This window comes from Brienomyrus brachyistius, chromosome 5 (assembly GCF_023856365.1).
Source record: "Brienomyrus brachyistius isolate T26 chromosome 5, BBRACH_0.4, whole genome shotgun sequence".
NCBI classification, from domain to species: domain Eukaryota; kingdom Metazoa; phylum Chordata; class Actinopteri; order Osteoglossiformes; family Mormyridae; genus Brienomyrus; species Brienomyrus brachyistius.
In genome coordinates this window covers 31611428-31638230 of record NC_064537.1, presented here as the reverse complement: position 1 = coordinate 31638230, position 26803 = coordinate 31611428, and the positions used below count along the sequence as shown (strand labels likewise).

At 40.3% G+C, this 26803-nt stretch overlaps 2 protein-coding genes across 4 annotated transcripts; one reads left to right on the top strand and one right to left on the bottom strand.

The window, feature by feature from the left end:
• Positions 1-415: 415 nt before the first annotated feature.
• On the bottom strand, positions 416-26803 carry pnpo (pyridoxamine 5'-phosphate oxidase). Of its 2 annotated transcripts, none has more exons than XM_049013967.1 (7): positions 26567-26803; positions 25957-26081; positions 24747-24846; positions 23995-24048; positions 22648-22776; positions 18227-18297; positions 416-1459 (listed from the first exon to the last, which is right to left on the bottom strand). In XM_049013967.1, the coding sequence occupies exons 1-7, from the start codon at positions 26798-26800 to the stop codon at positions 1297-1299; spliced, it is 876 nt and encodes a 291-aa protein (XP_048869924.1). In that variant the 5' UTR covers positions 26801-26803; the 3' UTR covers positions 416-1296. The 2 variants fall into 2 exon arrangements, with proteins under 2 accessions (XP_048869924.1, XP_048869923.1); XM_049013966.1 differs by lacking the exon at positions 416-1459 and adding an exon at positions 16960-18003 and having other exon boundaries at positions 26567-26802.
• LOC125742191 (ubiquitin carboxyl-terminal hydrolase 37-like) lies at positions 4191-9671 on the top strand. 2 transcript variants are annotated; one of them, XM_049013953.1, is made up of 14 exons: positions 4191-4310; positions 6048-6178; positions 6276-6378; positions 6474-6586; positions 6700-6783; positions 6896-7027; positions 7161-7269; positions 7474-7619; positions 7804-7903; positions 8085-8164; positions 8364-8564; positions 8737-8861; positions 9153-9223; positions 9352-9671. In XM_049013953.1, exons 1-14 carry the CDS (start codon positions 4248-4250, stop codon positions 9637-9639), a joined length of 1746 nt encoding a protein of 581 aa, XP_048869910.1. In that variant the 5' UTR covers positions 4191-4247; the 3' UTR covers positions 9640-9671. The 2 variants fall into 2 exon arrangements, with proteins under 2 accessions (XP_048869910.1, XP_048869909.1); XM_049013952.1 differs by lacking the exon at positions 4191-4310 and adding an exon at positions 5550-5659.

Below are 26803 nucleotides of genomic sequence, written 5' to 3'. Positions count from 1 at the left end.
AAGCATAAAAGTAAGCATGTGAAATTAAAGACATCAATATGCATACATTTTCTTAAACATGAGAAATGAAACTACAAACAAAATATGTGTAAAAATGCTAGTTTCAAGAAAGTAGTAGGTGTTGGGCCTGGTCCATTTCACGAAACCATAACATGTCTGACTTTCAGGCAAATTTTGTGTGATGCTGCCACCCATTGGTGCACAAATATAATATTACCAGCTAAACGTTTAAGTTTTCCTTAAGATATTCTAACCTATAAGCTGAAATGGATATTACTAATATTCACTTAACGTTATTACGATGGCAATCCGTTTTCACAAAACGTGGACAAATTACTTATAGAGATTTACAGTCTCCAGCAATTACAGGAACCGACCTACAGAAACTGAAGAAAGACTAAGAAACACTGCAGTGGTCACTGAATAATACAGCACTTTTAATAAAAGACAAAGTCCAAACAGCTAGACAGAAACAGGGTATGACACTTCTAAGATCTGAGTAATTAACCTAAATCAGACATTGCAGAGAAAAACTACGTCACTCCAGCTTTAATACATAATTTCAATTTTTAAATGATTCTTTTCATGCAAATGTTAATTTGACATAAAATATGGATCCTTCTGCGTCTTATAACTGAATAATTGAAAAACAATTTACATCATCTGGGAAACATAAAAAAAATACCTCTGAACCTTACAGTATCTCTCCAACAAGCTGCCGCCCACAGCAGACATACTAACGATTCCGCAGTTTGACGTGACAGAAATATGAAATGAAATGAAAGCTGAGTGCATGTGTGAGTGAATGGTGTGTGAGTGTGCCCTGCGATGGGCTGGCCCCCCATCCTGGGTTGTTCCCTGCCTCGTGCCCATTTATTCCGGGATAGGCTCCGGACCCCCCACGATCCAGTAGGATAAGCAGTTTGGAAAATGGATGGATGGATGTAATATGGAATTGAACATACAACGTTAACACTGTTGGAATGCTATTCAGTCACAAGTAAATCACATGACTGTCATACCCCATAGGCAACATGATTCAATAAAGAAATTTCAAGTATTGTGTGATCCCAGATAATAATCATAAAACAAAATCATATATGGTATTCTTAAAAATATCATATGTATTGGACACTCACAGTTCAACTCGGCAACTCACAGTTTAATCTTGTGAGTAGTGTTATTCAGCTTATTTCTATTTTGTATACAAGAAGAATGTTACACTTCAACGCTGATTTGACTACATGCAAAATGTGAGACCTGTGTACCCTCCCTAATCAGCTGGATGTCCCAGCCTCAGGGCGACAGGCGCTGGTACACCCAGCCACCCTCTGCTTGGTGCTGCATCTCCCCAAGGACTGCTCCATCTTTTGGACGCAGGAAGACGATGCGGTCGTGCAACCGGTTGGTCTGACCCTGCCAGAACTCGATCATGTGGGGTTTGACAATGTAGCCGCCCCTGAATGGGGAAAGATGACTTGATTTTTGGAAGGGGGGTAAAATGCAAGCATGACTCTTCACATCTGGATGGGATTTCATGCCACATACGTACGACGATATACATGTTAACTGTATCAAACTGGAGAATCTTCAAGATGGAATGGAGTTCAGTGTGCTGTACATGCCAATAATTACCACTGTTAAGGCATTTCTGCCAGGTCATGCAGCACGGATGGACTCACCAGTAGTCTGGCATGGGGACCGTTGTGTTTTTGTACTTCTCTTCCAGCTCTGTGTTCTTCTGTCTCAGGTACTGTGGAGATAAGGCACGGGTCAGTCCTGCAATTCTGATAATGCAGGCAGTGGGTTGTGGTCAGGGAGGTGACGGAGTAAGGCGTCCTGCGCTGATTTAATGCTGTGTCAAGGTTAGCCATTTGGGAGCGAAGGGGCGAGGGGTAGCGGTGCATGATGCGTCGGTTAATGTAGCAGTCAGAGACGGACGATGTATCGGTTAACATTCACCCACAGCTGATGTTACCGACCAATATTTATTGGTCTCAGCGATATTAGACAATAATATATTAGTTATTGGTATTAGGCTTGGGCATTGTCTATATTTTCAAACCGTCATACCTTCTAGACATTTCAACCTGGTATGTGGTATATGACAGTATTAAAAAAATAACTGTACACCCTGTAGGCTACTGTAAACTCTGCAATCAGAGAGAGCCTAAGCAGACTCATCAGTGTGGCAGCTGAGCACCAGGGAAACTAGGAGACAACTCCTTGTTAAAGAGAAAACGATCACCCTTCGTTTACTGGCCCCACTGTCACTGCCTCATCTGCGGTCGCATTTGCACTAGGTTTCATGTATGCCACGCATGCTCCAACAATGTACAGCGCATTCACAGCGCATTTTGTTTTTGTGCCATTAACCACACTAACCTGTGTTATTCTCTGACTTGGTTTTGTTTGTTTTTTAGGCTCCAGTCACTGCTAATGCTGTGCACTACAATACACCACCTCAATACAGCATCTCTGTATCAGTTTAACAGAATGGACTGTCTGTATTTTTGATGGAATTATTAAAATTAATACCTTTGGGATTTCTAAATAATGGGGTGTACTGTCATACTGCCCAAGCCTAATTCGTATTGGCTCAACAGTTCAACATTGCTACACCACTATCCAGAGCCAAAATGCAATTTACAAATTATGATATGCATCAATGTTGTATTAATTTGGAACATCCTACAGTACAAAGTCACTTCATGTGTAATTTGATGTATTGTCTTAGTGGCACCATGTAAAAAGAAGACAATTAGTCAGGAGGCCATTTTGCACATTCTACAAAACACCTGCTGGGATCCGATAATATATCATCTTTTAACACGTCGGTGGTCATTTAAGAAACTTTGAAACCATTACTTGTACGTTTAAAGGATGTCAGTTTGAAACCAATATCTATGCAACATTCAATTCCCATAAAAACAGTCAACGAACTGATTTTAGAGCATAAGTTGGATTACATGGATGTACATGGATGTTTTTGTAGTCCCCTGTTTTTCTTATGCGGCAGAATTGTAGCCTGAGAGAGCAGATACCGAGTATAAAGTAAGTGGGATCCTCCATAATCCAACTCCGAAACTAAGGCCGGATATTTTGGAGGGCATGGCTGAAGAAATAATTAAGTACACTACGTATGCCAGTAAGGAACAATTTGAAAAGGCAGCTGAAGTTTAAATACATGGTATATGCATTATTTACAGTAGGAGTATTTGAATTATGTGCATATTTTTAAAAGAAATCCATTTATTGAATACTTTGCATATGTATGGTATGTTTACATTTTGTAAGATGTATAAAGACAGATTACATACTTTTAAATTAGTCATTTTTAAATTAAGATTTATATTAATGAATTGATTAAACTAGTTCTTGAGTAATTTCAGTCGTGTGAATTTTAATATAGAAGTTGTTTTAATTTGATGGGAATTTGTCATACAATTGAAATGTAGAAATATAAAAAAATCGAGACAATTATTTTTTTCAGTGTGGTTGTATGGACGGCATGTGTATCTACTACGAAATAAGTACCCACTAAGTGGAATTTCAAAATGTGCGATATATCGAGATAATTATGTTGGATACACTTAATGAATGCCACACCTTTTATGCTATATTATACTAATAGCACCCCCTACTGACACTGAGTGGGGCCTCACTTTGCTCTCAAAACAAGGCTCTGTCCTTCGTGGCCTGCATTCCACAAGATGTAGGAATCATTCCTTTTAGCTTCTGCTCCATGCTGACAGGACTCCATCACACAAATTCTGCAGATTTGTCAGCTGCACATCCATGCTGTGATTCTCACATTCGTGCTTTGTACATTCTGAGATGCTTTTCTGCTCACCACAGTTGTACAGAGTACTTATTTAAGTTACCACAGCCTTTCTGTCAGCTTGCACCAGTCTGGCCATTCTCCTCGGACCTTTGATGTGAACATTAACAGAAGCTCCTAACCTGTATCTACATGATGACAAGAACAAATGCGTAAGTATTTGATAAGCGTTTGCGCTAATTTCTTCTCATAGCATGGCGAATGCACATCAGATACCTGCGCATTTGTTGTTGTATAGCAATGGATTGCGGCGCGTGGAGGTGAACGCCGCCTGGCAGACAGGCGCATCCCTGGTTATGATACGAATCTCTGTAGCGACCAATCAGAGAGCGCGATTCGGCGGCGGTTCCTTTTAACTGCGTGTGACTTGTAATTTAGTTACTCTTGAAACCATTTCTCGATCAGTATGAGCGCTCATCGAATTCTAAGTATGTCTTGTGGATATCTTTGCTGGTGGCCCAGAAAAAAGGTATGTCCTTTTTACAGGTTTAATTTAATTTAATTTAATTTAATTTAATTTAATTTAATTTAATTTAATTTAATTTAATTTAATTTAATTTAATGACCTTTAATTTTTACTAGTAACGGTGGGATAAATCTTGGCTAATTTCCAAAGGCGTACATCAATGTTTAAAGCACAACAGCTTTATAATGTAATAGAACCAGAATAAATCAGCATCGGCAAATTAGCCTAGGTGTATATATTATGGATTGATTGCATTTTTATTAGTAACACGGATGGATTTATTCCAGATCCAGTGGTAAGTGAATTTTTATTCTGGTTCCATTACCTTACTTAGCTTTGGGGGACGCCAATTCCTACGGTCAGTCTTTTAGTATATCGCTCATAAGTCTACATGTTTCCTGCTTTATCAAACTGGGTTTTATAATAAATTTTATTTTAAAATCAGTGACATTCCTATATATGTTTGCCCTGCCGTGGGTTGTCGCCCCATCCTGGGTCCTTCTGGGTTGCCAGCTTTGGTCAGATGGCTGGATGCGTGAGAGTCGGCAACCATGCTTCGCAGATAGCATCATGTTATTGTTTCAGCGTTGAATTATAGTTAGATGCGTTGAATTATGATCCGTGTTAAATTACTGAATTGGTTTTTGGTCAGATTTTCAATATTGAAAAATCGATGGTGGGTAAACCTTGATTTAATGTTGATATGAAGTGAAAGATTGAAGATCAACGTTGTTTCAATCTTTTTGTCTGACATGGAATCAGTGTCATTTCAACAAATGTGTGCTATCTGGGTTGCGCCCCTCGGGATGGGCTCCTGATCCCCGCGACCGTGCAATAGGGCAAGCAGTTATAGAGAATGGATGGGTGGGTGGACCTTTACGTAGCAAATACGTTGTTTTAACTCTTGCTGAGAGAAAAATATTAAATGATATATCGGGGTTGGGCTGTCGGCCAGGTTTGGGTGATATTACGGTAATACCGTATTACCGCGACTTGTTCCTTCCAAGATAAGGTTTGATCTCATGCAACTGTTTACTGATCTTTAGTTCGTATTTGTTGTCGTATTTGTCCTGCCTAGACGTGTAAACCAGCTCGAAATGTGTTTCGTGGGTAAATGCCTGCGCATTTCTTAAATGGCGATGTATTACGGCGCGTGGAGGTGAACGCCGACTGGCAGTTAGGCGCATCCCTGGTTATGATACGAATCTCTGTAGCGACCAATCAGAGAGCGCGATTCCGCAGCGGTTCCTCTTAACTGCGTGTCCTTCTGAAACCATTTCTCGATCTGTATGAGCGCACATCGAGTACTAAGTATGTCTTGCTTATTTTTTTGCTGGTGGCCCAGAAAAAAGGTATGTCTTTTTTACGGGTTTAATTTCATAACCGTTACCTTTTACTGGTAGCGGTGGGATAAATCTGGGCTAATTTCCAAAGGCGCACATTCACGTTTAAAAAACAATGGCATCTCCATCTTTGGAATTGCGGACATATGGGCTAAGTGTAGTCCGAGAAAATGACCAAAATGACCTTAATCTTCAGCCTTAAGTTATATAATAAATTCTCCGTTATTCAAGCTTGCAGTTCATTATTAGCACATTCTGCCTTTTTTTGGGCCTGAGTAGCACAGCTTTGCTAAGCCAAGCCTAAAGAGGGTGACAATTGGGACAGCATATACTCTTTATCACAGTCTCTGTATACAGTGACTCATTTCCGTACACTGATTAATCTTCTGTAAAACAGCAACACGACATCGGTGCTGCTGAAGAGGCAGAAGTCAACAGGGTTACGACAACTAGACCCCAGAAGAGAAGACTGAAGTTCCAGCGCAAGTTTCCATGGCTGAAGCTTGCCAAGTCGAGAGCAAAGGAGAGGTACAGTAGTTCCCCAGTTTTTCCTTAGAGCTCTAACTTTATCAGTCACTCTTTCATACCTGAACTCTGCTCACGATGGCAGTTCTGTCTGTTTTAGCTCCGACGAGGACACACGGTCGTCAGGTGACTGCAAGGACTCTGGGTCAAGCAACGCATTGGCAAGCACCCAGAGCCGCAACCTCACGATCGTCGACTCGGAGGTACACGGATCAGAGATATTTCCAGTGTGATTTTAGAGTACAGCAGTATCCTCGTTTCCCAGTCTAAAACCGAACGTGTTCTTGTTTCCTCCAAGTCATTGACATCGGACGCCTCCTCTACTGGGAGTAGTGTAGAGGAGCACCCGTCCCCTCCGGAGGTGACACGGGACATCCCCCCCAATGAGGGACCTGGAATGTGGCCGAGAAGGTAAGCAGTATATGTATGATCACAGTGGCAAATCTGTAATTAACTCTGTTTCGATGTTTGATGTCCTTCTGTCATTTCATTCCCTTTCTCTCCTGCACCGTCTCCTGTCTAAGGTTCCCCATATGGCCGGCCCCATTCTTCATGGGGGATAGGGGTGATGCGGCGGAGGGACAGCAGCCGCGGCTGGTCTGCCTTGGGTGAGTGTTAAGCTCCTGTGAACCTTCCGGAGCAGGATTCCCCAGCTGTTCCAACCAGCCCCAAAATCCTGGGTGGGCGGGGTTTTGAGGCACATGTTTCTCTGTCTTCCAGGCTACCAAACCTTGGGCAGACCTGCTACATGAACGCCACCCTGCAGTGTCTGTTCCACCTGCCGTCCTTCTGCGAGGACATCAGTCGGCAGGAGGAATACTGGCGGCTGGTCCCGTCTGCTGACCTGTTGAGGCACGTAGTAGGAGTATCCACCTTGTACAAACTCGCAAAGATGTCTGTACTTGTGTTAATGACATAATCAACAAATCACAATTATCTGACTGACCGTGGAGATACCAACTGCCATTCTCATCCTAATTTCCAGATGTTTCACCGATCTGGCTTCCGCCCATGGATCAAGTGGAAAGCAGAAGACTCTGCTGAAACATCTGCTCCCCAAGGTGTCGTGCCATTTCGATGAAGACGAGCAGAATGTAAGTGAATTCTTAGACATTTGAATACAGAATCACTAAGCTATTCTGAAGTTAAGATTTCTTTTGGGATAGGGTGGTTGCTAAGGAGTTTGTGATGTGAAAGAAAGATATTGCGTCACGCAATATAGTGGGAAATATTAAGCAACACCAGTTTTTTTACAAACAGTGTCAGATTGCAAGTATCTTTTATCTGCTGTCATCTAGGACGCCCATGAGTTTTTCAGCTGCCTGATGTCCAGGATCAGCGAGCTGGGAAACTTGATCCAGGCCCGGATGAGGACGACCACATACACCTGTCCGGTTGGAGGAAACATGGGCTTTCAGATGCTGTGCCAGAGGACTTGTGCCAGGTACACCCTGCAGGTTTTATTGGTTTAATTACCTGCTGAATGACTTGCATAATGCTGCCACAAAGACATAAAGCAATAAAACACCTGCGTTAGGGATCCAGTTGTTATTGAAGGTCCAGTTGTTAGTGATTTACAAAAGCCTCAGTTTCTTTGTATCTCTTTCCTCCTTCTTGATTTCTGGCAGCTGTGGAGGACAGTCAACCAGGACGGAGGACTTCAACAATCTGTCCTTGGACGTCATCCCCCTCGTCCCGGTGCAAGACCTCCTGGAGAACTATTTCAAGGTGTCTGTGGTTCTGCATGCACAGCATCACACAAGACTAGCTGTTTTCCACAGAAACACACACTTGTACAACCACTGACGGCTCTTTTCTAGCTGGTACAGACACGTAGCAGTGTTGCGTTGTAATGGTCCTGTTACAGTAAAAGGCCAACCTTGCTGAGTACTGTTGTGTACTGATACAGGACACAGAGGTGGAGCTGACTTGTGCCACCTGCAGTGGGAGCGAGGCTGTCCTGTCATGGACATTCCTCACACTGCCTCGGTGAGTTGATTATTTTCCCAATGAATATGAACAACACACATATACAAACATATTGCTCAGCAATGTGTAGAGTGTGACTAATGGATGTTTTTGGATTGACATGTATTGTATGTAGTTAATTTGCTTACAATCAATGAGATGTGTGTGTTCGGTACTGTTCCTCTCCCCTTTGTCATTGACTCTCCCTCTGCATCTGCAGTGTCCTGGTCCTGCACTTGAAGAGGTTCAGCTATACCCCACAGTATCAGCTGAAGAAAGTGCAGGACCCAGTTCTCCTCTGTAGGGAGATCACCCTGCTCCCCCACTTCAGGGAGATCTCCCAGGTCACAGACAGGCCCCAGTCAGCAGACCCTGAGGAGCCTCATCTGAAGGATGCCGAAACCACACAAGAGGCACATGCGTAAGTTATCTGCATAGAGATGTACAGTAAATGCCAAAATTAGAGCAGACTCATAATAATACAAATTCTGAATTCTTTAAATTACCGGGAAATGCTGTAAATAGACAAACCATCCTTATAAACACACATGCACGCGTATGGACAATAGTCTGATTGTATGGATCCTGTGCAGGTCAGTGGAAGATCTTCCAGGGGATGTCCCTAGGATGCCAGGCAGCGGCGATGCAGGACTTGTGGAGGAGGAGAGCCATACTTCGTGCCGCAATTTACCTACAGTGGACTCACCGCCCCCTGCAGGTACGTAGATACCAAAACCTGCATGGGCTCAAGCACGTAATGGGCTACAGTTTCTCAAAGGAATACTGTCAGAGCAGTCTGTGTGCACTGGTTCACACCTTCACAGGACAGTGCCGTTATACATCATTATAATACACTGTGCTATGCAGCAAAGTATGTAGAGAGATTTATTATAGTTAAACAATCTCACGGTGGTAGCGGTGAAGCCAGTAAGAGTAGATGAACGCCCCACAGCACCTGCTGTCATCTCATTTGTGTTTTTGTCCCATGATTCCTGTGACGCTTAAACAGATGAACCTGAGACAGGCACAGAGCAGCATACGCCTGCACTCCTGAGAGTAGGGACAGTTGGAGGAAGTCAAGTGAGTGAGAGGGAAAGAGAGCGACATTAGTGTTGCTAAGGCTTAGTAAGAGAAGAGAGTAAGAGAGATTAGAGATGCGCTAAGGTACCTTAGAGGTAGATAAAGTTCAGGGTGAGTTTCCCCTTCAGGGAGAGCCAGCGGTCTCCGAGACGCCGAGAGCACAGCCAGCCAGACACCGATATCAGCTCGCTGGTGTTCTCAGCCACCTGGGCTCCAGCGCCACCTCTGGTAGGATACATATATGCGCAGACAGGGACCTCAGACAGGTTCTGTCCCACGACGAGACGTCACTCGCGAGTACTATGACGTTCCGCCCTTCTCTTACTTATGTTATACTCAGGCAGGGAGAATTCTTATGCTTGAGTAGCTGCTCAAATGTGATTCAAGCGAAGATGCTAAATAGTCATGTGACCTAGAAGAGATTTTTTAGAACGTATATTCAGAGGATGTCCTTCCTGCGTTCCTTGTAGGTCACTATATCAGCGACAACTTCAGTCGTTCAGAGAAGGGCTGGCTGTCCTTCAGTGACCTGACGGTGAAAAGGCTGGATGAGGGACATGTCCTGAGGAAGAGGCAGAGCAGCGCATACATGCTGTTTTACACCCAGCAGGTAGAGAATCACTGAAATTACACTCTGCTGTATTACATTCAGCAGCTAAATTCAGACACAATGGATACATTCCCCCCTCCCCCCCCAGAACACAGCTACCCACCTCATTGTAGCATGTCATACTGCCAGAAATATAAAACTAATAAAATGGTATGAATTGTACTACGTGATGCACATGTAATGTCAAAAATGTGATACTTTGTAGGAACCTACATAGTCCACTGATGACTCCGTATTGAGGACTATTTCTTAAAAGCAGGTAAGTTAAACTGCGTCTTTTGGTGTTGAGTAAAAATAGGAGAGAAATGGTACCGATGAGTGTGAAATTACAAGTACAGAAGGACACCGAGGAGACACCGAGGAGACACCGAGGAGACACCGAAGAGACACCGAGGAGACACCGAAGAGACACCGAGGAGACACCGAGGAGACACCGAAGAGACACCGAAGAGACACCGAGGAGACACCGAGGAGACACCGAGGAGACACCGAGGAGACACCGAGGAGACACCGAGGAGGCTCCGAGACACACATGTGCTGCGGATGAAGCTGGACCGGATGTCGGCATCGACTGGGAGTTAACATAGGGCATAAATAAAGGAACTTACATTAGATAGATAGATAGATTTATGTATTGATTGATTTATGTATTGATTGTGTGGTAGAAAAATGTAGAATATAACACTTAGAATAAAAGTCGGACCTCTCAGTTTGATGAGGTAAAGGAAAATCTCTTTTATTCCAGCATTCCAGCAAGGCACTCTCATCACACTCTGGCACTTGGTACCAAGTCACCTGGAGCTCTCAGAGCAACCAGTTGATAAACCATAACTCCTAATTCCCAATAAGGACTTCTAAGTCCTGATTGGTCACGAAACACCAACAAACCGAGCTCAAACGTATAACAAACACAATTCTCCTGCTCTATTGGTTTACCTTGGTGGCAAGGTAAAATCCACCCATCTAGCTCAGTTTACCAGAACATGTCTCGACTGCTAGGCTCCTACTTGAGATATGAATATAGATATTGATTACATGACATTGAATCACTGTAAATACTTGGTTGTCCTTTGATTAATGATTAACGTATTGACATTGTCATTGAATCACTGCAAATACATGGTTAACATATGATTAATATGATTAACATAATTACTTATACATTTGCACTACCGCATAGCTTGCTACATATTGTCTGCCACAACTTTTTTATAAAGCTATAACTCGCTGTGCACCAGTTGGGGCAGCTTCAAATCTCTTCCTGCAAGTGGTTTCTCCCCCCCCTTTGTTCCGCTGTCTGCCTCTCCAAGGCCCGAGCTTTCCTCAGGGTCTGCGGAACTTACTGCAGGCAGCTATCTCGAAGCGAGGTCACAGTATTCAAAACAATCTCTTCTTGCCTAAGGCCTAAAGACACACACAGTCCCAATATGCCAACCTCCCGGGCCTACCGATGTCCAATTTTAATTCCACAATTGATTTATGTATTGATTGATTTATGTATAGATTTATGGATACATTAATATGTAATAATAAAGGCATAGAGATTATGTAGAAAGGTAAATACATAGATACTGTATGTAAATTGATAGATAGAAATAATGGGATAGTGATCAGGTAGAAATATAGGCTTAGCAATTAGGTAGATAAATAAGTACATAGATTTGTACGTTGATAGACAAAGGTATAGAGATTAGATTGATGTTTAGATTGATAGATAAAAATATAGGGATAGTGATTAGATATATACATTGATAGAGGTAATGACATGGATTAGATAGACAAAAATTAATGAATGTTATTAGACTGCCATAAATACATAGATTGATGAATAGAAATAAAGGGATAGTGATTAGATAGATATGTAGGTTGATAGAAATAAAGGCATAGAGATTAGACTGATAGAAATAATGACAGATTAGATGGATTAAAATAAAGGTGAATGTGATTAGACAAATAAAGGCATAAAGATTAGATAGACATAAATAAAATTGATAAATAGAAATAAAGGGATAGTCAGGTGGAAATAAAGGGATAATTATTAGGTAGATATATACGTAGATTGATGGAAATAAAGGCATGGAGATTAGATAGATTGATAGAAGTAATGGTATAGAAATTAGACAAAAATAAGGGAATGTGATTGGATTGCCATAACTACATGGATTGATAAATAGAAATAAAAGGATAATAATTAGGTAGAAATAAAGACAGATTAGGTAGATTGGTGAAAGATAAATACATTCATAGATTGATAAAAATAAAGGGATAGTGATTAAGTAGATTGATTGAAATAAAGTGATGTTGATTAGGTAAAAATAAATAAAGGATTTGAGATTAAAGAAGTCTGTGTTTTCTTATTAAAGCTGTTTATTCACAATTCAGATAACGTGAAACTAACATTTCATTACTTGAGTAAGTATATAAATGGATTGTGGATGTGCAGTGTTTAGTCACTGATAACAGCTATGAACAAATGACCAGGTTAGTGGCCAATAATGTACTCTCAAATAGTGCATAATCATTATTGGTAAAATCGCATGACATACTTTGTTTACAGCAGCCTCATGAAAGCCTCAATTTTCATGGTCCTCCTTGATAATTTGTTCTTGCAGCTTCTGGTTTTATCTCAGACCTTTATGTGTTACCAAATGTAATATCTGTCAGTGTATGTTACTCGCTGTAAAGGTTGCGGTCACCATTAGTTAGAGGAACACTCTAATTAAGCCAAAGCTATTGTTGATATTATAATTAAGCACACAGCCACGCAATCTCCTGCAAGTGCAACACGTATTAGCAGAATGGGTGGTTGTACAGAACCACTTAGCACTGTCATAGGAAAATATCTTTACAAATTTTTCTTTTGTTGTCAGAATTTTCTTCCAATAAATTTATGTTAAGGAAAGGTCCAGTCCTCGTGTGTCCCACGCCCCCTCATCATCCACGTGTGCTTCCCCAATTGTGCCTAGCTGTTCCCTGTTATTTCGCCCTGTCTTACGTATATCAGACCACGTCTTCCTGTGTTGGTTGTCCGTCATTGATGTTAGTCGATGTATCGTCGTGATGTTTGCCCTGTCTACCCCGATCTTAACCCGAATAAACCCCGGCTATTCCGTATTCCGCCTGCCTACCTCGGCCTTCGCCGCTTCTCTGAGCGGTTTTTAAAAGTTATGATTTAATACTGCTTGCGATAATCTAATAAACTAATCAAGTTACATTTCCCATACAATGAATGACTTAATTAAATCCTGCGTTCACCGTCGTCATGTCGCCATTACCGTCTACGCTAGTATGAAACAATTCTATGTAATACCAATTAGAGTATTGTTGCAGAGTAGATTTGTTTGATAGTTTTAAATGGTTACACGTGATCGATTGCTTCATGTCATTAAGTTAATTTTTGTTCAGGTTTACAGGTCAATGTGGAAGTGCAAGCTGTGTTTGATGGTGGTATCGAAGAGATACGAGTCGCTAAAACACTATAGACTGAAACACGGGCATCTTGGCCATAGTAGGTATACCTGCATCTATAAGGACTGGCCCTGCACTTTTAAATTATGGAAGACTTTCTTAAATCATATTTACAGAGGACATTCCTCTCAAGCGGATTCTACAGCAGTACAGTTGGCAAAATTTTCTTGTCAGACATGCACAAGTAATAATTTATCATCTGAACGAGTACTTTTTACACGTCGGTGGTCATTTAAGAAACTTTGAAACCATTACTTGTATGTTTAAAGTTTGAAACCAATATTTATGCAACATTCAATTCCCATAAAAACAGGAAACAAACCTCACACTATCAGATTTTAAAGAGGGTGTTGTGGATGTTACAGGTCCTCAGCAGTCAGAGGTTAATATTGATAAGTGAGGTAAAGTCGCCCTTTTTAAATGAGGTAGATAAAGTGAGTGAAACATGGCACAAGTGATACTGATCTTTCAAATGAAACTGAGCAAAGAATAGCATCTCTTTTGTGCAAATTAGAAAATGTGTGTCGTTTCTTCTTCAGCAGTTGATGAGATACTCTGAGATTCATTTCATCTTAAGTTCAGTGTCAACTCCACTGACCTGTGATAGTGTGTCTATGATTTTCCAGCATCAGTCTTGATATTGATTACTCTGTCATTAAGGAAATAGCTTCTGCAGTTAGCACTGACCACCGAGTTTGCAAAGCTCTTCGAAAAGGGGAACCTGTTGCTACAGCTTATAAACGGTGGCGCTGTTACAAAAAGCATTTGAAGGTTGTTGAACCTGTAGAATTTGTTTTAAATGTGGAACTAAATCATACTTTTCAGTATGTCCCTTTATTGCCATTTCTGCAGCAGTTGATTAGTGGAGAAGTGTTAGACAAGATCATAGCTTACCAGAAGAAGAAACATTCAGAATGTGGAGAGGAGTCATACACATCTATACAGGACGGCAGCTTCTTCAAAGAGAATGCTTTTCTTAATGGAGAGAAGTGGAAAATTTCTTTGTCTTTATATATTGACGAGCTTGAAATTTGTAACCAGCTGGGTATATCAAAAAAAAAAGGACAAACTCTGTGGAGTGTACTGGATTTTAAGTAACTTACCACCAGGTTCACATTATCATCAAGTTCAGCCTTGTCATCTATATATTTAGCTATTTTATGCAAAAGTTCTAACATTAAGTCATATGGCCTTTTGTTTTGGAGCAACAGGGTATTTCTGTCAAGGAGGTGGGAGAATTTATTAAACGCACTGTCCAGTGTGTCATAGCTGATAACTTGGGGGCACATGGATTGGCTGGGTTTCTTGAAAGTTTGCAAGTTTGAAAGTCTTTCTTGAAAGACAGAATACTTCTGTCGCTTTTGTACAGCTGAGAGGTCAGAAATTCAGAGTAAATATGTACTTTCTGGAGTATTTGAAATGCGAGGTTCAGCAATGCACGACATGCATGTCAGACATGCTAGTGATACAGCCACACATTGCTTTGGGGTGAAGATAGCTTGTGTTTTAACTGAAAGTCTTTCCCATTTTCACTGCACGAGAGGGTATCCACCTGATATCGCTCATGATTTGTTTGAGGGAGTTGTACCATATGAACTGGCAGTGTGTTTAAATGTCTTGGTTAATAACTAGTATTTTTCTTTTAAACACCTTAACACTGTTATTGAAACATTTCCATACAAGTTGATAGACAAAACAAACAAGCCACATCCAATGCCTCGCACTTATGCCTCTAAGAGGACAATCGGAGGCAACGCACATGAAAATCTGTGTTTGATAAGATTACTTCCTTTGATGATAAGAGAACTTGTTCCTGCAGCAGAACCAGTTTGGCAAGTGCATTAGATTTTAGAGCATAAGTTTCTTTAAGTCTTCCCTTGTGCGAAGGCATAGAGATGAAATAGATTGATAGAAATAATGACATGGAGATTATATTAGAAATAAGGGTATAAAGATTTGATGGACATAAATAGATATATAAATAGATAAATAGAATTGATAAATAGAAATAAAGGCATAATTATTTTATGTAGATTGATAGATTAAAATAAAGGGATAATGATAGATAAATGGACATGTAGGTTGATGGAAATAACAGCATAGAGATTAGATAGACAAAAATAAAGCAATGGTGATTAGATAGTAAGAAAGTCTTAAAGGTTAGGTAGAAATAACACAACCAAGATTTGTTAGATATAAATAAAATATTTGACACTAAAGAAGTCTGTGTTTTCTTATTAAAGCTGTTTTATTCCCACTTTAGATAATGTGACATTGTAAGTGATACTGGTGGTTGGAAAAGCAGGCCTAATTTAATAATCCTGATTCAGACCTTTTAATAGTGTCTCTCTATTAGAGCCTGCTTTGCTTCAACATAGCTGACTCCAGTACTGAGATGCTCCCGAACTGTCTGATTATCTGTTTGTACCTTCTGTAGGTTGGTGGATCTCCAGCAGCAGGGTTGGGCAGCCCTGCAATAGAACATCTTTGGGTTGTGGTAGAATCAGAGATTCGTAGGATGTGCAGTTCACACATTTGTAGAAATTGCATGCCATAAAGTACTGAGAGTATTGTTCTTAGAGCAAATAGAGGCTGTACTTGGTGTTAGTCTCTAATGAATATCTTTTGAGTGTAGTTCTGAGCATGCATTCCTTTTCCCTGCTGGTCCCCCTATTGTTTTTTTTGTCATAAAGATATCAGAATTTTGGTCTAAGACACATGAAGCCTGATGCAGGTCTTTGTTATTTTCCTCCTCCCAGTGAGTGCAACATTGTTTTTCAAATGATTTTATTTAATTTCTGACATCTAAAGGAACATTCTCTTCACAAATCACAAAAATATGAAAGCTTCTGTTATTGTAATAGCCTATTCAGAAGGTAAGGGATGATAAATCTCGGTGACCAGGATAAGTGGATGGATGAATATGGATAATTCAGGCAATCTCCAGGTTATGAATGAGATTCATTCCCTAAGTTTGTTGTGCTTAAATCGGATCTATAGATAACTCTGAAAATTAATGCAGTACATAATACAGTAGTTATAAAAGTACATATGGTAGTACACCGTACCACACGCTGATGAGTTGCTGAAGGTGTGCAGTATTTTCACAAGCATCACAAAATTGTGTGCTCAGAAGTTCGTTTGTTATTACGACCCATTACATTAAGCTCAAATTTTTTATGTGATTGGTAAGTATGAGTTGTTCATAAGTCAGATGTTCTGGGGACTACCTGTAAATACTGAAGCATAAAAGTAAGCATGTGAAATTAAAGACATCAATATGCATACATTTTCTTAAACATGAGAAATGAAACTACAAACAAAATATGTGTAAAAATGCTAGTTTCAAGAAAGTAGTAGGTGTTGGGCCTGGTCCATTTCACGAAACCATAACATGTCTGACTTTCAGGCAAATTTTGTGTGATGCTGCCACCCATTGGTGCACAAATATAATATTACCAGCTAAACGTTTAAGTTTTCCTTAAGATATTCTAACCTATAAGCTGAAATGGATATTACTAATATTCACTTAACGTTATTACGATGGCAATCCGTTTTCACAAAACGTGGACAAATTACTTATAGAGATTTACAGTCTCCAGCAATTACAGGAACCGACCTACAGAAACCGAAGAAAGACTAAGAAACACTGCAGTGGTCACTGAATAATACAGCACTTTTAATAAAAGACAAAGTCCAAACAGCTAGACAGAAACAGGGTATGACACTTCTAAGATCTGAGTAATTAACCTAAATCAGACATTGCAGAGAAAAACTACGTCACTCCAGCTTTAATACATAATTTCAATTTTTAAATGATTCTTTTCATGCAAATGTTAATTTGACATAAAATATGGATCCTTCTGCGTCTTATAACTGAATAATTGAAAAACAATTTACATCATCTGGGAAACATAAAAAAAAATACCTCTGAACCTTACAGTATCTCTCCAACAAGCTGCCGCCCACAGCAGACATACTAACGATTCCGCAGTTTGACGTGACAGAAATATGAAATGAAATGAAAGCCGAGTGCATGTGTGAGTGAATGGTGTGTGAGTGTGCCCTGCGATGGGCTGGCCCCCCATCCTGGGTTGTTCCCTGCCTCGTGCCCATTTATTCCGGGATAGGCTCCGGACCCCCCACGATCCAGTAGGATAAGCAGTTTGGAAAATGGATGGATGGATGTAATATGGAATTGAACATACAACGTTAACACTGTTGGAATGCTATTCAGTCACAAGTAAATCACATGACTGTCATACCCCATAGGCAACATGATTCAATAAAGAAATTTCAAGTATTGTGTGATCCCAGATAATAATCATAAAACAAAATCATATATGGTATTCTTAAAAATATCATATGTATTGGACACTCACAGTTCAACTCGGCAACTCACAGTTTAATCTTGTGAGTAGTGTTATTCAGCTTATTTCTATTTTGTATACAAGAAGAATGTTACACTTCAACGCTGATTTGACTACATGCAAAATGTGAGACCTGTGTACCCTCCCTAATCAGCTGGATGTCCCAGCCTCAGGGCGACAGGCGCTGGTACACCCAGCCACCCTCTGCTTGGTGCTGCATCTCCCCAAGGACTGCTCCATCTTTTGGACGCAGGAAGACGATGCGGTCGTGCAACCGGTTGGTCTGACCCTGCCAGAACTCGATCATGTGGGGTTTGACAATGTAGCCGCCCCTGAATGGGGAAAGATGACTTGATTTTTGGAAGGGGGGTAAAATGCAAGCATGACTCTTCACATCTGGATGGGATTTCATGCCACATACGTACGACGATATACATGTTAACTGTATCAAACTGGAGAATCTTCAAGATGGAATGGAGTTCAGTGTGCTGTACATGCCAATAATTACCACTGTTAAGGCATTTCTGCCAGGTCATGCAGCACGGATGGACTCACCAGTAGTCTGGCATGGGGACCGTTGTGTTTTTGTACTTCTCTTCCAGCTCTGTGTTCTTCTGTCTCAGGTACTGTGGAGATAAGGCACGGGTCAGTCCTGCAATTCTGATAATGCAGGCAGTGGGTTGTGGTCAGGGAGGTGACAGAGCAAGGCGTCCTGCGCTGATTTAATGCTGTGTCAAGGTTAGCCATTTGGGAGCGAAGGGACGAGGGGCAGCGGTGCATGATGCGTCGGTTAATGTAGCAGTCAGAGACGGACGATGTATCGGTTAACATTCACCCACAGCTGATGTTACCGACCAATATTTATTGGTCTCAGCGATATTAGACAATAATATATTAGTTATTGGTATTAGGCTTGGGCATTGTCTATATTTTCAAACCGTCATACCTTCTAGACATTTCAACCTGGTATGTGGTATATGACAGTATTAAAAAAATAACTGTACACCCTGTAGGCTACTGTAAACTCTGCAATCAGAGAGAGCCTAAGCAGACTCATCAGTGTGGCAGCTGAGCACCAGGGAAACTAGGAGACAACTCCTTGTTAAAGAGAAAACGATCACCCTTCGTTTACTGGCCCCACTGTCACTGCCTCATCTGCGGTCGCATTTGCACTAGGTTTCATGTATGCCACGCATGCTCCAACAATGTACAGCGCATTCACAGCGCATTTTGTTTTTGTGCCATTAACCACACTAACCTGTGTTATTCTCTGACTTGGTTTTGTTTGTTTTTTAGGCTCCAGTCACTGCTAATGCTGTGCACTACAATACACCACCTCAATACAGCATCTCTGTATCAGTTTAACAGAATGGACTGTCTGTATTTTTGATGGAATTATTAAAATTAATACCTTTGGGATTTCTAAATAATGGGGTGTACTATAATACTGTCGTACTGCCCGAGCCTAATTCGTATTGGCTCAACAGTTCAACATTGCTACACCACTATCCAGAGCCAAAATGCAATTTACATATTATGATATGCATCAATGTTGTATTAATTTGGAACATCCTACAGTACAAAGTCACTTCATGTGTAATTTGATGTATTGTCTTAGTGGCACCATGTAAAAAGAAGACAATTAGTCAGGAGGCCATTTTGCACATTCTACAAAACACCTGCTGGGATCCGATAATATAGCTGCATGCCCCCCCCCCCCCACGACATGCAGATTATTACAGAGCTGACGAGTATTTTTAAATGGAGACTGATTTTATAAGGCAGGGGGTTTCATATTTCACCATTAAGATCAGTTAAGGCCCCCTAAGGCCTGAGTGAAAATGAACCCAGTCACCCCCCTCCAGGGCTCAGGTGGTCTAAGAGCAGATTAATATGGGGAATGCCCCCCCACCACCACCACCTTTTTGTCTTTTTATTGCATATCTATCTGAACCCATCAGACACCCAGACAGACATGGAGCTAGCAGATGTTGATTGAAGATCAACACTGTCTCGCTGTGAATTTTAATTCCCAAATTAGTCTATTATTTCATTAAATTTAGGTGTGTCTCAGTGAACGATAGGGGACAAAGAGGAAGCCAGTCTGTTGAGGTTAGATTAGATTTCCAGCAAAGCAGATCTACAGCAGAAGAGATCACTGTGTGTGTAACATGCATGAGATACAGACAAAACAAATGCATGTAGACAACTACATGTATGTGACTCTGCAACCATCAACCATTTCAACTTCTAATGTAAGTAATCTTACATTATAGGTAACCAATACTACAAAATAAACAATGCAAAATTATGCTAATGTACTTATTATTTCACACATATACAAATAATTCAACAGGTTTGGATTTCAGTACTGAAATCTGTATAAAAGTAGATACACACATCAGGAAACTTAACTGATTAGTTAACAGAGTTGACCCGTCCACCCCTGGCAAGCAAAGTGAACACGCCAGCGGAGTGAAGCAAAGGGAAAAGGTATGAGAAATGCCAGATGCGAAGATCACTGCGTGATATCGGGTGCGAGGCAGCTGTAAACACGCTCGGCGTCCTCCAAACCAGCACCGGATGTGTATTTTATGTATTCGTGAGTCACTAAACTCTTTGTGTGTGTCATCTTCTGGCCTTTCTGTGTCATTTGTGGCTTTCTCAAAATTCCCCATTTAAATTTCTTATGCCGACCCCGTGGGGAGAGTCGCCAGGTTGAAGGGGTGACTGTATTTTGTTCACTTAAAACTGAACTGGTCAATGGTTAAGCAAGACCTCCTGAGACTCTGGGTGTAGCATAGGGGGAAAAGTCGAGATAATTATTCCGATGGTCAATTCGAGGACAGAATTAGACTTAATTTATTTGTGAAGACAGAGAATCAATTTGCTAACCCTATTTAGGTGACAAATACACTGATCTTGTATATTTTGTCTTATAATTTGCTACCCATTTTTTGTTAGTGTTTCGTGTCACATGCATTTGGTGGTCAAGATTCATGTTTCGTATCATGTCTGGTACTTAGTTGGAAAACATTGTTCTATGCAGAAAAGTAAAACTGTTTTGCTTCCTGGCTTTGGAGCAAAGCTGATGTCTCCCTCCCATATATTTCTTTCCTCTGCTTCATGCATTAGGCAGGTTTCCTCATCATTTTGACTGGAGTTTGAATGAATGCTTCTCATCAAGGAAAGTGACATCATCAGTCCCCCTTAGGCACCCCACTCCCCATTTTAAATCTAGCGTTATTCTACCATTTATCACCTTCAAGAGCACAGTATATTCATAAGACAAACGATTTAGCAGGGCCATTGATTTCCGAAAGGTTTTTAATTATCCATGTTAATGCATACTGATACTTTTAATAAAATAAAGAAACATAATTCTTAGAATTATGACTTGGAAAAAGCATGGATATTATTTGAAACCTACTGCACTTGGATTGGTATTACCTAATAGTAATGATATTATAGTTATCATATTGAAACAAGATATATTGCATGTTACCATAAAAAAAAAACTGACATCATTACTGTTTAGTCAACCTGAATCTGATAAGCAATATTATATCAGATATTGAGTAGCCCTAACTGTTGATTAAATGTCAGTCTACCATAGTGGCAGAGCCCATTGATCATGTATGAAACCGATAATACAGGCTTTTTTTAAAAGTAATATGTATATGCATATTACTGTACATTTTCTGTAAAAAAATCTGCTTCCTTCAGGAAATGGATCTTCAGCACACAGGGACTTTGAATATTCCAGGTGAGCAAAACACCTAGCAGTGCCTGTTTGGCTCCCAAAGAGGAACCTCACATATTCAAAAAAATCTAACCACAAGCACCATTTGCATTTTCTCACTGATGGTTAATAACATTAATCACTGCCTGATCGTAGGCAACTGAACAGTCTACTCTGCTTCTCAAAAACTGTACCCTCGACTCGAAGTTTCTCATCATATGCTAATTGAATCATATGCAAAGTGCCTAATTAAAAATGTTTTTTCAAGACCCTTTAGAATGCAACACGGTGGCGTCCGTTTAATTAAGGTTCATTGAGAAAGACCGTCTATGTTGACAAATATATTTCTAGCAAGCAGGAAATATGTCCTCAATATGTGACACTGTGTATTCCAATTATTCAGATAGATAAAAATGTTTTTCATCCAGTCAGGCCCAACCAGTGACAACTGCCATTGCCACCTCTGGTCGACAACGCTTGGGTTTGAATTTGGGTCGGGAAGACCTCTGCTTCGGACCATGGATCAAGGGGCGATTTTCATCTGCACTGATTAATAATGCCTCATTTTGAAATTTACATTTCCCCACCAGCATAAAAAAAATTATATTTTAAACAGAATTCTACAGCTGAGGGGTGGTTTTTGACAAATATCTCAGAAGAATCAAACATTTCCCATGCATTAAATGTTACAAGCATACACAGCAAATCGCAAACTCACCAGCGGCATAAGCAAAAAACATTTACTGCAGTATTAAATGAGGCAACTGTCTTTCTTCTTAAGCTGCATATGCTGAAACAATGTCCTGCACCATTTCATTTACCTCTAAAATGTTAATGGTGAGCATACGGAATAATCAACACTGCACCCAGAAATCCACAGGTGGTCAGGCTCCAGCCCACATGGTAACGCTGACTGCAATTTCACAATCACTGCACTTTCCAGCTCAATCTGTTTTTTTACTTTGCTGGGTGGTAAAGCAGTCACCCAGGATGGTGCTGAATTATCAGCCTTCTGTTGTACTTTCATGCAGCCGGAAAGAAGTCAAGCTTTGTCAGCTTTTCTCTTTCTTAGATTATACATCTTAAGAAAAAAAAAACCTTGGGAATTAGAGCCATCACGGGTTATGTGTAACGATGAGAAAAGCAGGTACTGCCTTAGAGGATAACAGCTTTTCACCCCATGGGAAGGGAGATAAACACTCGTCTGGGGTGGTGTGTTTAGGAAAGGTCTCACCTCCCGGCCAGGGATGACGTTGCTCTGTCGGCTCACTGCTGCGGCGATCTGACTGCTCTTGGGTCTGGACTGGAAGTAGTCAACGGAGGACTGGTGGGGAATACGTTCCACAGGACCCTCGATACGAATCTGTACAGGAAGCGAGAAATGTTGGCAGAAGCACATCACCACTAACCTACATCTGCATCAATGAAACCATATTTTAGCTATCACTATATTTAGTGTATTTCAATATTGTTTATTGCTTAACTACTACAGAAATCTTCATTCCCTCCCCTCTTTCTGGCTACAAGTTCTTCATGTACATTTATGTCCATCCATCCATTTATCTATCCATCCATCCATCCACATTCTGCCACTCATTCGGAGTCGGGTCACAGAGGCAGTAGTCTAAGCAGGGATGCCCAGACCTCCCTCTCCCCAGCCACCTCCAGCCAATAAATACACATTTTTTATTTTTTTTTTTTGGGGGGGTGGGGAACAACTTCCCTTTCCCTCGACCATAACATTATATCGCAACACATAGTTATTGATTTCTTAATGAGCACTTTATAATACAGATTTTTTTTTTTCATTAAATTTTTAATGGTATGTTGAGTCACTGAATCACTTTGTGTATAACTGTAATGTAATGGAAGCATGACAGAAGTGCGCAGAAATGGGGCCAAACGATGTCCAGCTGTGCACCACTGGCACAAAGGAGGACTGATTTGCTTACACACTGAAGAACACTTCACTGCTGCCATTGACGTCATAATGGAAGTCAAAGTTGCAAAATAGATTTCATATGAACACGTAACACATATTCACAGAAATTACTGAAATAACTTTATATGACTAGTGAACTTAATGTCACTTACAATCCAACTACAGACTGCAACAAAATAAACTTCTTTTAAACAAAAAAACAGAGGTTTCCAAATTATAATATTTTATAATATAACATATTATAAAATTACTTTGTATATTTAGCAGTTACTTTTAGGGGGAAGGGAAAGCAGTTACTTAGATCGATGCAGGCTCCGCCTACAAGGCGCGTAGCGTGCCGGTGATATCCAGCGCAGATACGTAGTCGGCATTATTAAAAGTCACGCATCTGGTCAGGTAAAGTTTACTACATGTAGTAGTAATAATAATCTATACCACAAGTGTGTCTGCTGGGGTGTGGCATGAGTAAATGGTGTCCTGTAGTTGTGTTCTGGGAAAACAGCAACTCTGGATATAAGAGACTGCTTTGCCAGGTCCCTTGAAGTTCGTTATAACGGGATTGTACTGTGCTACAAAAAGTACATGTCTGGTTATACCTAAACAATCTTGATTTTATTTGCATTCCTTATTTGTTCTCACCTGTCGGTTTAGAGGCTCCCAGTAAAACACAAGGCAGGCGAAAGGATTACTGTCCTACGGGATATAAAAAAACAAATGTATAAATATGACAGCTTTTTAGTTAGGCCTACATACCACCCCCCCCCCCACTGAAACAACAGAAAAAGCAGTCAGGCCTTAATGTTAATTACGGACAAATAACATCTGCAGTACAACACTAGCAGCAAGAAAAAAGGCAAAGTGCATTCATATTTATGTATATTTAATAATAAAAGGAAAATGCTAAGGTTTGGGAGAAGAACTACTTAAATAATTTTATATGGTTAAAAATAAAGTATTAGAGGTTAATCTCTTGATTACTCTCGATTAATCATGTCACCACTATTCATCTTTAAACAAGTAAACAACAGGGTAAAAAAATGTGCAAGGAGTACCAAGCTAAGCGGAAAATGAAGACACAAAGCTATCAGAAAATACATCTGCTCGTCCAAATTTTCCTTCGTCAAGAAGTTTATTATTTCTTCTTTTGGAAATGATGATTTGTCAAAATTAGCAGTAATCGTAAATTGTCAAATACATTAACCGATATAATTTTAGGTAAAACTAATTAAATTAGTACAGATTCTTTTACTTAGTATGCCGCGTAATGTCATGCTTAATGAATATCTGGAGCTATTAAGCGAAAAAGCTTTGAGCATTAGCACAACGCATTGTCAGTGAGGCACCGACTTCTAGCAGTTTTCCCTGCAGCCCCCTATGCGTCTGCGACTCACCAGCTCCGCCCCCTTACGGCTCTCATAGTTGGTGAAGAAGCGGAAGCCCTCGTGCCCGTAGCCTTTCAGAAGCACCATGCGCGCAGACGGAATTCCTTCCCTGCAGGGCAACAAACCCTCTAAGTTACTTTAGCCTCATGTTTACATACCTTTACAAAGGTAGATGACAGAGCTGCATTTATGATTTTCTCGTTCTACTTTTCTAAAAAAACAAAAAAACAATTATGTTTAATGATGAATGAACATGGGATCAGTACGTAACTATGGAGGGCATTTTGTAACAATATTCAATAAATAAATGTAATTCAAATATTTATTTATGAATGTCATTTAAATTATTATTTAAATTATAACTGAAATAGTAAATGGTCATTTAAATAATCATTTACATATTTATTTATTGAATATTATCCGAAAACTAAACTGTTTCTTGTTATTTAATAGGCCTGTATTAAATAAGTGTCCTACTACATTATTTGTGCCCCCTCAAGTGCTACCCCCAAAAAATAAATCATTTCTTTAAATTGAAAAAAGATAAACAGGTAGTATAGTCTTTATAGGGGAATTGGCCTAATGTTTCTTAACAATATTTTTATGTTCTCATTGCGGCAATAACGTGCACACCGTCATTTTGATTTCCATCCATCCATCCATCCATTTTCCAAACCGCTTATCCTTCTCTGTCGCGGGGGGTCTGGAGCCTATCCCGGAAGCTACAGGCACAAGGCACCATATCGGTGACCCCTGGACTAGTGCAATCACTTTTGATTTGGAAAAATAAAGCACCCGAGTCACGCAGGTATGAGAGACGTAGGGGCGTACTTCACCAAATCAATATAATGCCGACGTATTGAAGACTACGTCGTTATTAATTAAGGAATTATTTATTTGATCAAGAGCGGCAACTTAGGCAAGGAGGGCAGTGAGTGTGTACTCCGTCCAGGGCTGGTTCCTACCTTGCGCCAGTGTTTTTATCTTATATAAACTATTACTCCTTTAATCGTCAAATCAATCGGTAGATTATTCGATTATTTATATCAACGATATTAATATATAGTATAGATATTGATATAGTATCAACCCCACTGTAAACCAACAAGATAATCACATGTTGATCAAACAAAATTAAACTGACTGTTGTTGAAATTTCCCTATAGATGCTTTACTGCTTCCTTGCAGTTTTATCCTGATTTTTGAAGTTCTTCCTTACTTTGTACTCGTGGCCAGACACATGGCATTCGGCTCTCCCACTTCCGGGCACATGGCCGCTTCGTTGAACCAATCGCCAAACTGCTTGATGGGATCCATGGACGCCAAGTGACCCTCCTCAAAGCACTGCCAGGCAAGGACATCGCTAATCAGACTCACACCCCAGGACTGATTCGGAGGGAGTCACACCTTGCACCACATTAACATGCATAAAAATATTTTAAACATAAAATAAGCCCCAGTTAAAAACTGCGTTTTCTCTGAAAAAGTACAGTTCGTCGTACTCTCACTTTGATACGGCCTGTTTGAAAACCAAAGACTATTAATATTAATATACATTAATATGCTATTAATATACATTACGCCACCGTTTCACTTTTTTTGTTAGATTTAAGTGGACACAATCTCTTCAGACGGTAATAGGAGAAATACGATCTTAAGACCTTGAACCAAGCAAGAGAGCCATTTCATAATATCGTATCACATCGGTCTTACAAACTTCATAGCTAGCATGTATAACTGCATTTCATGTGCCCCCTTTGGATGGCACAGCGAAGACTACAGGTTCATATTAAGAATGGTCAATATAGCACGGATACGCAAAAGCTAACCTCCTCATCTGCCTTGTATGTCTTTCTCATGTCACTGAGATCCATGCCTGCACTGTCCTGTATCGGTCCTCTCCCGAAAGTCGAAGCAGGCGCACTAAAGAACAAACCCGATCCAAACGGAAGCTGGAATTCACTCCAGAAATTCGCCGTACGTTTTATCGATATGCCCAAATTGCGCATCACGACTGTGCAACGCAGCCATCGTGACATTTTACCTGACGTAAATACGCACATATT